Source organism: Oxyura jamaicensis, chromosome 3 (genome assembly GCF_011077185.1).
Source record: "Oxyura jamaicensis isolate SHBP4307 breed ruddy duck chromosome 3, BPBGC_Ojam_1.0, whole genome shotgun sequence".
NCBI classification, from domain to species: Eukaryota; Metazoa; Chordata; class Aves; order Anseriformes; family Anatidae; genus Oxyura; species Oxyura jamaicensis.
The window spans coordinates 114,676,417-114,689,368 of record NC_048895.1 but is presented as its reverse complement, the minus strand read 5'-3'; the positions used below and the strand labels follow the sequence as shown (position 1 = coordinate 114,689,368).

At 37.9% G+C, this 12,952-nt stretch overlaps 1 protein-coding gene across 9 annotated transcripts in view; it reads left to right on the top strand.

The window, feature by feature from the left end:
- The window catches only part of PKHD1 (PKHD1 ciliary IPT domain containing fibrocystin/polyductin), a 253,587-nt gene that overhangs the window by 172,532 nt on the left and 68,103 nt on the right, over window positions 1-12,952 (top strand). For all 9 annotated transcript variants that reach the window (XR_004749563.1, XM_035322238.1, XM_035322239.1 and 6 more), the window contains 6 exons: window positions 920-1,033; window positions 2,546-2,633; window positions 5,745-5,899; window positions 7,877-8,029; window positions 8,391-9,269; window positions 10,413-10,575. Coding sequence is in view for 8 of the 9 variants with exons in the window: in XM_035322238.1 (XP_035178129.1) it covers window positions 920-1,033; window positions 2,546-2,633; window positions 5,745-5,899; window positions 7,877-8,029; window positions 8,391-9,269; window positions 10,413-10,575 (1,552 nt within the window). In the remaining variant the exon portion in view is untranslated. The remainder of the gene's footprint in view (window positions 1-919; window positions 1,034-2,545; window positions 2,634-5,744; window positions 5,900-7,876; window positions 8,030-8,390; window positions 9,270-10,412; window positions 10,576-12,952) is intronic.

Below are 12,952 nucleotides of genomic sequence, written 5' to 3'. Positions count from 1 at the left end.
TCTACATCTGCTGCAGTTTTCTGTTGCATAATTGATTTAATCTCTAATTTTAAAGGAATGCTGAACTCTTTTACTGGACTCCGCATACATTTCTCCAGGGCAAAAACTGTCCTACTTTTTCCTCACTAGTATCTGTTTAGTGCTGGGCCATTTTCTTCTGAAACAGTAAACTACCCTTGGTGAAATAAATGAAGTCACAGTTGGAATACAGTTTACGGTACAGACTTATCACAAGATAAGAGCAACATCACACACACCAAAACTTCTTGGGCATTTTCTTTTCCCCTGCTCTAATAAAATCTTTCAATTGGTTTGAATGACTGTTTTACCCATCCTGGCAACAGTATGGGAACAGTTATCCGGGAACAGGTGAAATTGTAACTGAGCAGAAAGGCAAAGATGGATGGAGGAAGAAAATGCTTGTTCAGTGATTAGGAGAATGAATGAGAACCCCCTGACATTTTACACACTTGTTGCATGACCTTGGGCAAACACTTCTGAGACTCTAAATTTGGATTTGGGCACATCCCCCTTCCCTCCTAATTTAGGCACTTAACTGAAATGTCTGAGTTTGGAGCAGTCTCTGTAGGCTACCTACAAAGTCAATGGAGAGGCAGTCACTTCCAGAGGGCAAGGCAGGCTGTATAAGATGTATGCGAGTCACCAAATGAAGGAACTTTTCTTTCACTCTGTTGACTCCAAGGAGACCCTGGAGCTAAGTTAAGGGGTGTGGGTGAAACACTTCCGCACTGAGCCACTGCTGGCATTCACAGTATTCAACTTGGCTTCAAGAGGGACTTATGGCATGGAGCAAAGTGCATGGGGATCATTTCCATGAGATAAGAGGGAGGGCCATTTCAGCATGCCAGATACCACCAATACCTGTGTGTCAGTTGTTGCTGTTTTCTCTTTATTTCAGGTTCTTTTCAACATCCTCTAGAACGCGATTTAAAGCTACTGATCCTTCTCCGGGAATCTGAAGGAATTTACTGTGATCGTCTAGAGGAAATAAATGTCCATCCAGGGAGTATTGGTATGAGACACGGGTTTATTTTTTTTTGTGGGATACCAGTCTTAGGCAATAGTTTGGTATAATTTTTCTTCAGAAAAAAAAAAAAAATCTAAGAAAGGTACACATTTTTGAGCATTCCTGGAGTTTCTGTGGAGATTTTGTTTAGGCAAATAAGTAACAAGATGTCAGGTTCTGGGGTATTTATAAGAGAAACGAGAGAGGACTTAAAAGGAGTCATACATATGCATGAGGATTTGGTCTTGACCTGTCAGTGGTTAGGTTTGAGGTTTGAGATTTGTAAAGGGTAGTTGTCAACAAATTAAAATGACCTTATGGAGTGGAGAGAAGTGTGTGCTGGAAGATGGTGTTTTGTCTCACTTATCTTTGATCTCTTTTAGGATAAAACAAATTACCCTGAAAGTTTTCAGCCTAGGCTGATAAGCGTAAACTCACACTGTTTATTTTAAAATTCAGGACTTAAGTGAGATGAATTGCATCCAAGAGCTACTGGATGGATACAAATACACACATTTAAATTCTTCTTAACATTTGGATCCATAGGATTGACAGAAGAAGGTTCATGCTTAAATTTTAGATCTCAGATGATTAGAGTTAAATAAAAGTTTTTTTTTTTTTTTTTTTTTTTTTTTTCTGTTTTATATATTTTACACTATACTAAAATATTGCAAGACTTAGTTGCCAACAGAAATTGCCAGTCTAGATTTGTAGAGTATTACAGCAATTCAGGGGAAAACAAACAGTCAAACCCCACAATTTGTGTGTGATAGCAACACTGAGAAACTCTTTCACTTCAGGAAATTACAAACTTTTAGTAAATAACTAAGTGGAATGTTTGGAAGGCAACACAGAAACTTCATTGACAGAAGAAATGGATTCTGAGGGTGTTTTTTCTTAGCTCTAAATTACTTAAAAGATGAAACCTAACTATAGCTAACAATTTGACTTTTTATCACTTTAGGGCATCATTGGAGGGGCTAGAACAGCCAATAAATACATTGTTGCTGTTTATCATGCTATTATGGATCAAATAAGACTTCACTGCCCATCCTCTCCTCTTAAACCATATTGAATGCAAGATATGGGAGTTATTTTTAACATCTTTCTTTGTGAGATAATCCAAGTTGGGTTATCAATACTTGGCACAATCTTTTTTTGGTCTATAGTGACACAACATGTCACTATATGGAAAAAAGTTGTCCAAGCAGGACATTAGCCCAAGCAATTAAATGGGGGCCTTCAAACACTTGAAGTACAACTCATCTGAAGTAAAGGGGTTAGCATGCAGAACAAATTTTGAATTGACTGGGTCAGTGAATTGAAACAAAAATTTTCAATGCATAATATCAGGATTTTTCATACTTCAACTTCTATTTCAAGTCTGCTCTTCATATAGAAAATAAAATATAGAAACGTGTTTTAATATATAGAGAGGTATCAATATATTTAGTTATTCAGTTCATCTCAATAATTTCTCTCCCCTAATTTTTGCTCCCCTGCTTCTGTTTTTCCAAGGGGTTTATGGAAAGGTGCAAATTTATAGTGCTTATCCTGGGAAGTCTTGGACACATCTTGGAAGTAACGTTGCTTCTGGCAATGAAAGGTAAGATTTTGCCCAAATATGACTCCAAACACAAAGTTTGGGCTCCCTTTCCAATGGCTTATACTAATATTACTCTTTTCCTTCTGACAGGTACTGTTTAAACTGTTTAGGTAGAAGAACAACTATAGAGTATCTTGCAAGAAAAAATATACTATTTTTAGATTCAGTTCTAAAGAATAATGAAGCTAAGATTTTCCTCTTTCCTCTGTCTTTCCTTCCTTGCTTCCTTCTGCCTTTCCATCCTTCTTTCCTCTCTCCTTTCCTTCTTCCCTGCCTCCCTCTCCCTTTCTCTTTCTTTTTGGAAGAATCCAAAATGACTGATACCTTGGTGATTAGGTTGTTCATTTTGGTTTGAGACCTACATTCAAATTTCATCTCTGAATTAAGCAAAACTGGGATATGAACCATGATCTTCAGCATCTTTGATCAGTACTTTAATAAGTGGTGTCTGCAGTAAACATCCTAATTTCTGCTAATAGAGTCAATCTTTTCTATATAAATAATTAATTGGCTCAGAAAACATAAGGTTGCCTGTACTGCCTGAAGTGTAAGGTATTTGTCTGGGATGTCAAATTTCAAGGTACAGACACATTTTCACTTAACACTTAGCAGAAATAGTTTCAATTCCTACCTTCTCTCTCCCCTGCAGCTGCCCCTCCATAACCTTTTACAGCTCCTCCAGCAGACCTAACTACACGAGCACTTACCCATGAATTCAGTCTGAAGGCTTAGTCAAAACCACCTCCTAAGGCAGGTTAAGTAGAGTTACCACAGCTGCTTGTTAGGTTGGCTGCATCTTGAAGTTCAAGCTTTTGACCTGAATAGGGATCTCTTCTGTAAGTGCCCTGACCACTGTTAGCCTGTGCAGCATAGGCATGTACCTCTCTCTCTGGAGGTCTAATTCTGGACTCCATCTAACATGAAATTTTCATCACCTTTTGCTGTAACTCTTCCAAATGCTTCATTTTAAACTGAAATATATATATTCAAAGAAAAAAAAATCTAATAGTTAGGCATAACAAAAACTAATTGGAAGAGATCTCACCTAGATAGAGGTGAAATATTGGCATTTAGGCAAGGAATTATTTTAAACTTATTTTACAGATTGACAATGGGGCACACACCTCGGAAGTAGGATTTGTTTGTTGTTAGCTCTCACAGACTTGAGTGTTAAAAATTAATTATTTAATGAAGAAATAATCTTTAATGAAGAAGAGAGGGGAAGGGAGGGGAGGGGAGAGGAGAGGAGAGGAGAGGGGAGGAGATGAGAGGAGAGGAGTGGAAGCTATTTATTATGAATAATCTTGGCCACGGATTTATTTATTTTTTCAGAAAGTACTAATACGATTAGCCAGTTAAGAGTTAATGTGGTTAGATAGAGGAAATAATCAAGTCAGTCCTAGAATAGCTGAAGAAAGTGGCTCTTCTACTGACTGAGAGAAGTTGTTGCATATACTTTCCAATATGAGTCAGCACATGAGTCAGGGAAGTATTTATGATTTCAAAAAGAAATACTTTTTTTTTACTTGCAGTGAAAAGCTATATTAATATTTCAGCAGATGAGCATTTTGATGGTGTATCATACTAACCATACTTTCTCTTGCTTACTGATTCCTCTTACGAGACTTGTTTGAAGTGCAAGAGTTAAGAGTTAAGTTTGGGTCCAGAAGAGTTAAATTAGAATTGGACTGTATGTCTGGGACTGGACTTAAGATTCAGCTAATAATATGTGTTGCAAGTGAACTGTCAAAAACCTTAAACATAAGCCCTACTCTTGTTACTCTGTTTTGTTTTGCTTCCTCTTTGCCAGTGAATTTATCCTTTACAAATATGTAGCTCTGAGTCAAACTAACACTTTCCTGCCCTTTCAGAAGCTGTCCGGTGCTACCTCCAAGCACAAAAGACTTCTTTATTGAGTGTTCACAGGTGCAGAAAACTGGAAGTACTCATCTTGAGCCTACTCATCTTTGAAAATGACTGTGACATCAAGAAAACTTGGCAACGTAGCTTGTTAATTACTTCCCACTAGGACTTTCCTTTCTCTCTATACTTCTATCACATCTGACTGCATGATGAGTCATGCAAGATTCTCTGAATTCTTTCACTGGTCTGTTATATCAGCAATTAGCTGAGTATAGCTCATCACCTGGCCAGCACTGGTCACCGTATAATAGTACCCTTTGGGTGTTTATCATATATATATATAGTGATCATTATCAATTTTGCTTTCATTAAGTGGTTTCCTTTTCTCTGTTAAAGACTCATCTGGTACCTTTGAGCTCATCTGAGATGCCTTTGAGTCCCTTCCATGGCTTCCATCTATCCCTTCAGGAATGCTTCATGAGCAAGTCCTGTCAAGTCTGCCACCCTGGTTCTTAGGTATCTTGGGACAGCTCAATTAGCAACAGGTTGCTCATGTTTAGGCAATCAAATGCTGTTCTGTGTGTCCAATACAGAGAAAGCTGAATCACCTTTCACCTGTTATTGGCCGTACTGGTTAGGTCTTTATCAACTACAGTGGAAACTTAACTGCTAGTAGTGCACATGCACACACCTACAGATGGACACCTATATTTTGGTGTCTAGGTCCAGAGACAACTTTCAGCATTCAGAGAGTAAATAATCTGTTTAAAGTTAGGAGAAAAGAATATGTTTTCTAGTTACAGGTATCTAGTAATATTCTGAATGACCTGGGATGTGTGCAAAATGTACATATCATTGGCAAATGAACCTACAATTTTTTGTTTTTGTTTTTGTTTTGTTTTGTTTTGTTTTGTTTTGTTTTCAGACCAGTAGCTGAAAACCAAGTAGGATATCCCTATCAGTGAAAATGGTATGACACATTTTTGGTAGGAAACGTACTTGAGCCCTTTATCGATACTGGATACCTTGCTAACCAGTGGTATAAAGCACGCATTTCAGGATGAGTTTCATCCTATGTATTTCAGGCATTCGTTTTTGGATGCAGCAAGCCTTAAAGCATTTTTCCTAAAGCATACCCTGCAGATTCTTTTTGAAATCTGCCTTGGCAAAACTGTTGTTCATTTTTTAGGAAATCTGTGAGCATAATTCATAATGCAATAACATTGATTTTATATCTTGGCATTACAGGATTTTGGTGCAGGATGAAGTAGACTGGATTCCTGGTGGAGATATTGTTATCAGCTCTTCCTCCTATGAAGCTCACCAAGCTGAAGTAGTTACACTTAAAGAAGTCAATGGTCGTAGAATAACACTCCATGAACGCCTTCTGCACAGGCATATTGGTAAGAAACATGTCTTTCTGTTTGAGAGTTTTCTTCTGAAGCACAGACCTTCTGTCTCAGATCTCACCAAGATCAGTTTTACTTTATTGATGCATATTCATTTCTTTCTCTGCATGCTTTTTTTTCTTGCTATCTTGATACTGCAAAACTGATGGTAAAAATTGCACTGAACAGCTGATTCTAACAAGAACATCTTGAAAGAGAGTCAATCCAGTGCTTAATACTTTTGAAAAAATTCCTGGTGTTTCATGTGTTAATTAGAACTAGTTAACACAGAGAGAAAATAACTAAAAGTTTAGTGGACAAGTTTTTTGTTTGTTTGTTTGTTTGAAGTCATTTACACTATTTTCGTGGTGTGTCAGAAACTGAAAAATTCACAACATTGCCCTTTTTCATATCGCGAAACGATATTCTTGGAATTTCAAGTAAAAAAATGTGATTGTGACATGAAACTAATGTATTTGTTACCTAATAAATAAATAGATATAAAATCTGTGTATTATGATCACAGAGATACCTTTATTGCTTCACTTATCATAGCTGTACTTACTGTGTAAAGTATATGAGATCTATATTTAACTAGAAAAAGAGATACACTGTTAATAATTTTTTAAATTTTATTTTAGCCTTCAATTATTACTCTCTATGCTGTAAAAATAAAATAATTAAAATTAACAGATCAAATTCTGAGGCCTTAAACTCAGGATTTTTAAGGTGTTATTTTTAAATTTAGTCTTTCTTTGAGCTAGTAGCCAGAGAAGTAAGTATAATCAATGAAAAGGTTCAGAAATATTGTGTATTTTAAATGGTTACAGCTACTCCATTAAATTAAGCACCACTTGGGACTGTGCTGTGTTCTACTATCATCCTTATTTGTACTTGGCAGTAGCCTCCATGGCAGTTTCATATGACAATTGTGTTTTTGCAAAAAATGAAGTTCAAAGATGTCTAGGCCCTGTTTTCAGTAGTTAGGGCATGGCCTTTCTTTTTGTGGAGGGAGGGAGGAAATTTGCCATTTGGTCTCATGGCCAGAGGACAATTCTTAGCTTATTTATTTCACTGAGGTAGATATAGCAAGTATATCCTGAGATGAAATGACTACATACATTATTGAGTACTGCTGTAGTTATTAGACATCATAACCAAAAAAAAAAGGGGGGCGGGGGGGACTGGGGGACAGCATAAGCTGTCAGGCTGGATATTCCCCAAAGCACTGGTTTATAGGAAGAATTAAGAGCAACACAAATACTGGGATTCACCTGGGTAAAAGTAGATTTGTAGAGTAAATGTTCACACATAAGTGTATAAGCAGAAAAATACATACCGCTTGTTTATATTTTCTTCTCCCATTAAAGCAGGTGTATAAAATAGGTAATGAATTACACTTGAGAATTGCCTTTCTCTCCATTGTACATAAAAGTATTTCGGTTAACTCAATTAAATCTGGAGATACTGAAAGTCACCAAAGGTGAATTCCAGGCTAAATACCTGCATAGGCGCTCTCAAAGGACTCATTTAGAAAGACTTTGTTTTAGAAAATACCTGCGATCAGATATCTGTAGGAAATTGCTTTCTAATGCTGTCATTGGTCTGATTCTAACAAGAATTAATGGAAATAAGCTCTGTAGTGTATCTGTACTGAAGAATATCTCCTGCACAACTAGCTTAAAAACTGAAGTGTGAATCTGTTCATTGATTTGGCATCTCCACACCGCAGGGAAAATATTGAGCACCTTCTTTTTCTAAAAACCAAATATGTTGGTAAAATATAAGAGCAGGGTGAATATTTGATAGGCAGGTGGCCTTTCTGTTTTAGTGTTGATGCACATAGATGGTGCTGGAGGAAAAACCCACCTGAATGTCACTGCAGATTCTGCAGAGATGCTGTGCATAAGCTGTCAGGCTGGATATTCCCCAAAGCACTGGTTTATAGGTATGATAGACACTTATCACATTTTGTCTCTTGAAACTCCCCAGGCCATTCCCATGACACAGAAGATGGTAGACGCATCCGTTTGGCAGCAGAAGTTGGACTCCTAACACGGAACATACAGATCAAGTCTGATGTGGCTTGTGCTGGGAGGATGCTGGTGGGACATTTTATAGATTCCAGTGGGAGAGAGTTTGAAGGTAGTAGTAATTCACCTATCCTCATCACCCAGACTAGTTCTGCCCAAGAAAAAAGCTGTTTAACAGCAGATGTATCCATTGGCATGTGCTTTGCAACAGGTCTAAGCAAACTGTGGCTGTGTGACATGCATGAAATATGAATATAATAATATTTCATAATAACCTTGCAATAGGTCTGGGGGTGCTGTTCTGTGATTGGTTGTTTTTTTACCATAACTTTTTACATATTTGTAAACAAGTAGGCAGTACTGGCAATACACTGACAAAGATATGCCTGAGTGCTGTCTAATTGGGTGTTATTCTTAAGCAGTTCTTCGGTAGTTCTGGAAGCTTCTATTTCACTATAGTTATCTCATTACAGGTGTCCTTCAGCTCTCAAATATTGAACTTTTGAACTTTGGGCCTCCTCAGCTTTCTGCCATTGAATTCAGGAACATATCCCAACAGTCCTCGGTGGTGTCATCCAGCATTCATGGTAGCTGTGGAGGTGGCATCAAAGCAGTCATGAGCAACTGGATTTTGTTGCATGATAACATGGTGTTCAACACAGTTGGACCTGGCATTGATTTGGAAGGGCAAAACCATTCTCTTGTCAGGAACCTTGTTATTCTGAGCAGGCAGCCGGAGGGCTTGCTAAATTGGGTTGCTGGCATAAAGGTGAACCTTGCCATTGGTGTCTCCCTCTATGGCAATGCTGTGGCAGGATCTGAGCGAATTGGCTTCCATATCAGGGGCCAGGACTGTTTGCTAGATGGAGAGTATTGCAGTGAAAATGTGGCCCATTCAAATCTCCACGGTATTCATCTGTACAGGGGAGATGGTCTTCCCACCTGCACTAGGATCACAGGTTTTCTATCTTACAAGAATTATGACTATGGTATGATGTTCCACCTTGGAAGCAGTGTCATTATGGACAATGTGGTGCTGGTGGACAACACCGTGGGCCTCATGCCAATTGTATATTGTCTCTATGCCAAACAATGCCACACGGGGAAAAGATTCCTAGAACTTAGAGACTCTGTCATTGTTGCAACAAGCTCAACTTTTGACTGCATCAGTGACAGGATCAAGCCTCAGGCAGCTGACCTAACTTCCAGAGATCGACCACCTTACTACCCTCGAAGAGGCCGTGTTGGGATTTTATGGCCTACATTTACCACTATGTCCAGCCAGAGGCCAGAAAACCCATGGCACAAAATTATTCATTGTCCAAAAGTGCTGGGACTCATGAAGCTGAAAGGTTGGTCTTCCATTTCTATTGGCCAGATTATTCTGTCACTGTCTTGATTAATTTCATTTTTCCAAGGCTGAAGCTTCAGTCTTTCACACCTAGCTGGACATGAACATTACGTTGGACCTAGAAGTGGACATGGTAGGGAAATCTTTCTGAATGCTTCTTCAGTTGGATAGAGTTAAATGCATATTACGTGGTATTTTTCACTTTCTTTATCTACTACAGTGCAATTATGTGCCAATTTGTTTATTTTACCTCAGACACACCTCCTCTTCTGTGCTAATTATATTATATTTTCCTGCTTGATGCATCTTTATGAACAGCAGTTACCTCTAGCTAAATAAAGATGCCAAGTTTGAGGAGTAGCACACTTCCTATAGAATTTGCACAGAACACAATGACTGCAGCTACACAGACACAGTCATAACTTTTATTGCCATAAGGAATCATAATTTTTTAGGCTGCAAAAGAAAGGTTTGCCAGTTATCTGTCCTGTATCTTTGGTTCAAATTTATTTTTTCCAGAATAATATTTGCATAATAGTAGAACTTAGGTAGCTGGCTACCCTGTTGGGATCTAAATACTTGGTTTTCATGTCCTTTTCCTGCTACCCACTTTTGGAAGAAAATGCATTGTTCTCTTTTTACTGAAGAATAAAGGAGGCAAAGAATGACAAATAGACTTTTCCAGTGTCTTACGTAACATTTGTGGCAAAGCATGGATTTTGTAGCTGTAGAAAATTTCAATGTCATAGCCAACCATGTGTCACCAGCCACAGCTCATCTTATATTAAAATCTGGCAAGTGATAAACCATCCATGGCAGCTTATCTTTAGACTGGTTCTGACTGATTTCAGTCAGAACCAATCAATCAATCAGTCTTGTGTATCTTTCTCACTTTATATTTGATTGCATTTTCTGTGCACGTCTTGGTTTATATTAATTTAAGATATAACTTCAGGTATGGTGTTTTCTAAAGCCAACTGAAAGTCTAGGTTAAAGCAAATAGTCTGTTTTAAAAAATGATTTTAATGTACATATGGCAGAGATTTCACATAGGAAAGGTCATAGAATGGAGCTTTTCTCTATATAATTATTGCATTTTCTCTCACTACTTTTTCTTCCTTGGTATTTTTTTAATCCCTGGTAGACGTCACATTTACCGGTTTTACAAAGAGCTGCTATAGTGAAGACAGGGATGTCTGCATCATGTCAAATCCTGACCATTTAGGCATCATGCCCCTTATCACAGCGGAGAGATCGAGGATGTTACGTGTCAATGAGAAGGACAAATTTTACTTTCATCCAGCAAGGTAATACGCTTTTTAAGAACCTTTTTCAATGGTTTCTGAAAAAAAAAATTAATAAAAAAATCAACAAGTCTGGGACTATTTTCAACTCTCTATCATCTGTTTTATCTTAATGTTATCTTATTAAAATACAATTATAATTTTATTTAATTTTATATTATAAATAATAAAATATGAAATAATGTTATCTTACAAAAATTATCTTATTGAAGGTTTAAGCAAATAGTTTAGACTGAGTGTCTAGGTGCAGAGCAGTCCCATCCTTTGTATCTGTCTTCTCTTGTACTGCTCCTTGCTCTCAAAAATGAAAAAGCTCTGACATCAAACAAATATGCACAGAAAAACTCAAATCCAAAAGGAAAAAAAGAAAAAGAAAAAGGAAAAGAAAAGACAAAAAGGTAACTGTTAGTCAAGGAAAATTTCTGAAGAGTTGATGTTCAGATTCTGTCAAGGTGCATCTCCAGACCAATCCTCTTGGATTTCTTCTCTTACTGATGTTTGTATAGCAAAACAAGGTTCATATATCCTATTTCTTAAAACTCTGTCCTGAGCATCTCTGAATTCTCAGCCTCAGGCTTCAGAAAATGTCAGGACCTTCAGCAAAAAACCCTGAGATAGGGAATGTCCTTTTGGCTGGGGAAGCAGAGCTTGATTTTTGCCTGCGAGATCACATCAGAAATGTTGAGGCAGGCTGTGAGATGTCAAATGATTGCCAGAACTGCTCCTGCCCAGGGAGAATATCAGCTGTGTGTGGAGAAACACAGAGCAGGGAGGGAGAGAGCTTCATCTGTAACCCTAAGTCACTGATGGCTGTAGCAGTTCAAACATAACACATCCAATGGAAACCACATGCCAATTTATTTATTACAATGGGTGAACACAACAGAGAGGCTATGTCGGGAAAGCCTTGAAGTAGCGGAAAAAAAAAAAAAAATCCTGCATGGACTCCGCTTGCCAGTCAAAAATAATTGGAGGTGTCCCACACTGCTATGTTTAGAGCCCCTCCAGCCTTCTGCTAGAATTTTTATTTTATTCTATATTTTTGTTTTTTGCTTTGGGCGTTAGTTTGTGTGTAGATTTCTGAGACCTGTCCAGCTTGTCAGCTCCCATTATGTTTCACTCTTGTATCCATCCCACAATATTATGCTATTAGTGAGTTGCTGAATACGCAGTCCACTGCAAGAGCTGGTGATTTCAAACGTGATGAATACACGTGGATTACAGAATGTTTTCTTAGGGCTCTGGTAAACCTCCGAGGGAGATTACATCTCTCTGCGCTCCTCACGCATTATCTGCATGCATTTATTTAGTCCACCTTTGCAAGTGCTGTGCTGGATCCAGGCTGTGGCTGCATTTTTCTGCTACAGCACCCTGACGGGATATCTTGATGAATATCTCCCGTCAAGGAGAAGGTGAGCATTGCCTTAGAGCAAGAGAGGAATTAGAAACATCAGGGAATATGGCAACAGTATGAAGTACTTTGCTTTTCCACTGGTAGACCTAGCCAGCTGAAATACTGGATCTTCTGAGAGATGCTGAAGAATTGCACTAGCTGTCAGGATCAGAGGAGCTTTCTCTGTTCTCCACCTTTTTCAAGTAGTGTTGATTGGAAACATTGGTCCACGTGATTATCTTTCCTTACTATGGATCATTGCCTATTTGAGTTTGCTGCATTCATAATGTCTACGTGTGTTCTTCCAACTTGGTCTCAAGAAATTCTAAGATTAAAGAGTATCCATGTAGCAATGTGAAGATATTTCCATGGACTTTGCTGGAGTCATTGTATCTCACTATGTTTTTGTAATAGGAGCAATACGGCCAATTGTCTAGCTCCCTTTAACTGTGTTAAGTATTTAGTCAAAGACCAGTTAAAAGCAATTAAGATCCTCAACAAGTGATCCTGCTCTCTAAACTTTAATGATCAAAAAATTAGGCAAGTATTCTGAAGAAAACACTCAACTCATTTTGTATTCAATAGGGATGCTTACCTACAAAGTGACTCATTCTAATTCTCCTAGGTGCATGCCTCAGGTGAGGGGAGTTCCTCTCCAACAAACCTGTCCTGTGCAGACACCTCCCTCTGTGGAAGCCAGTCTTTAATGATATATGCAATTCTTATTTATTTATTTATTTATTTATTCTGTGAGTTTTTAATTACTATACTTATAATTTCCTCCTGATAATATACTGTTGTTAGAAATTGAGCTTGAACCCATTTGAAAATTAGATGTAATTTGCTGAGATATGTTCTCACTCCATCCAAAAAGAACTTTGTACCAGTTTAGACTAACATTGAAACCCTTACTTTTCTGTTCTTGGGACCTGAACCTATCAACTTATCATTAGGAGAGAAATAGCTACTCGTTGGCCAGTAGACAGT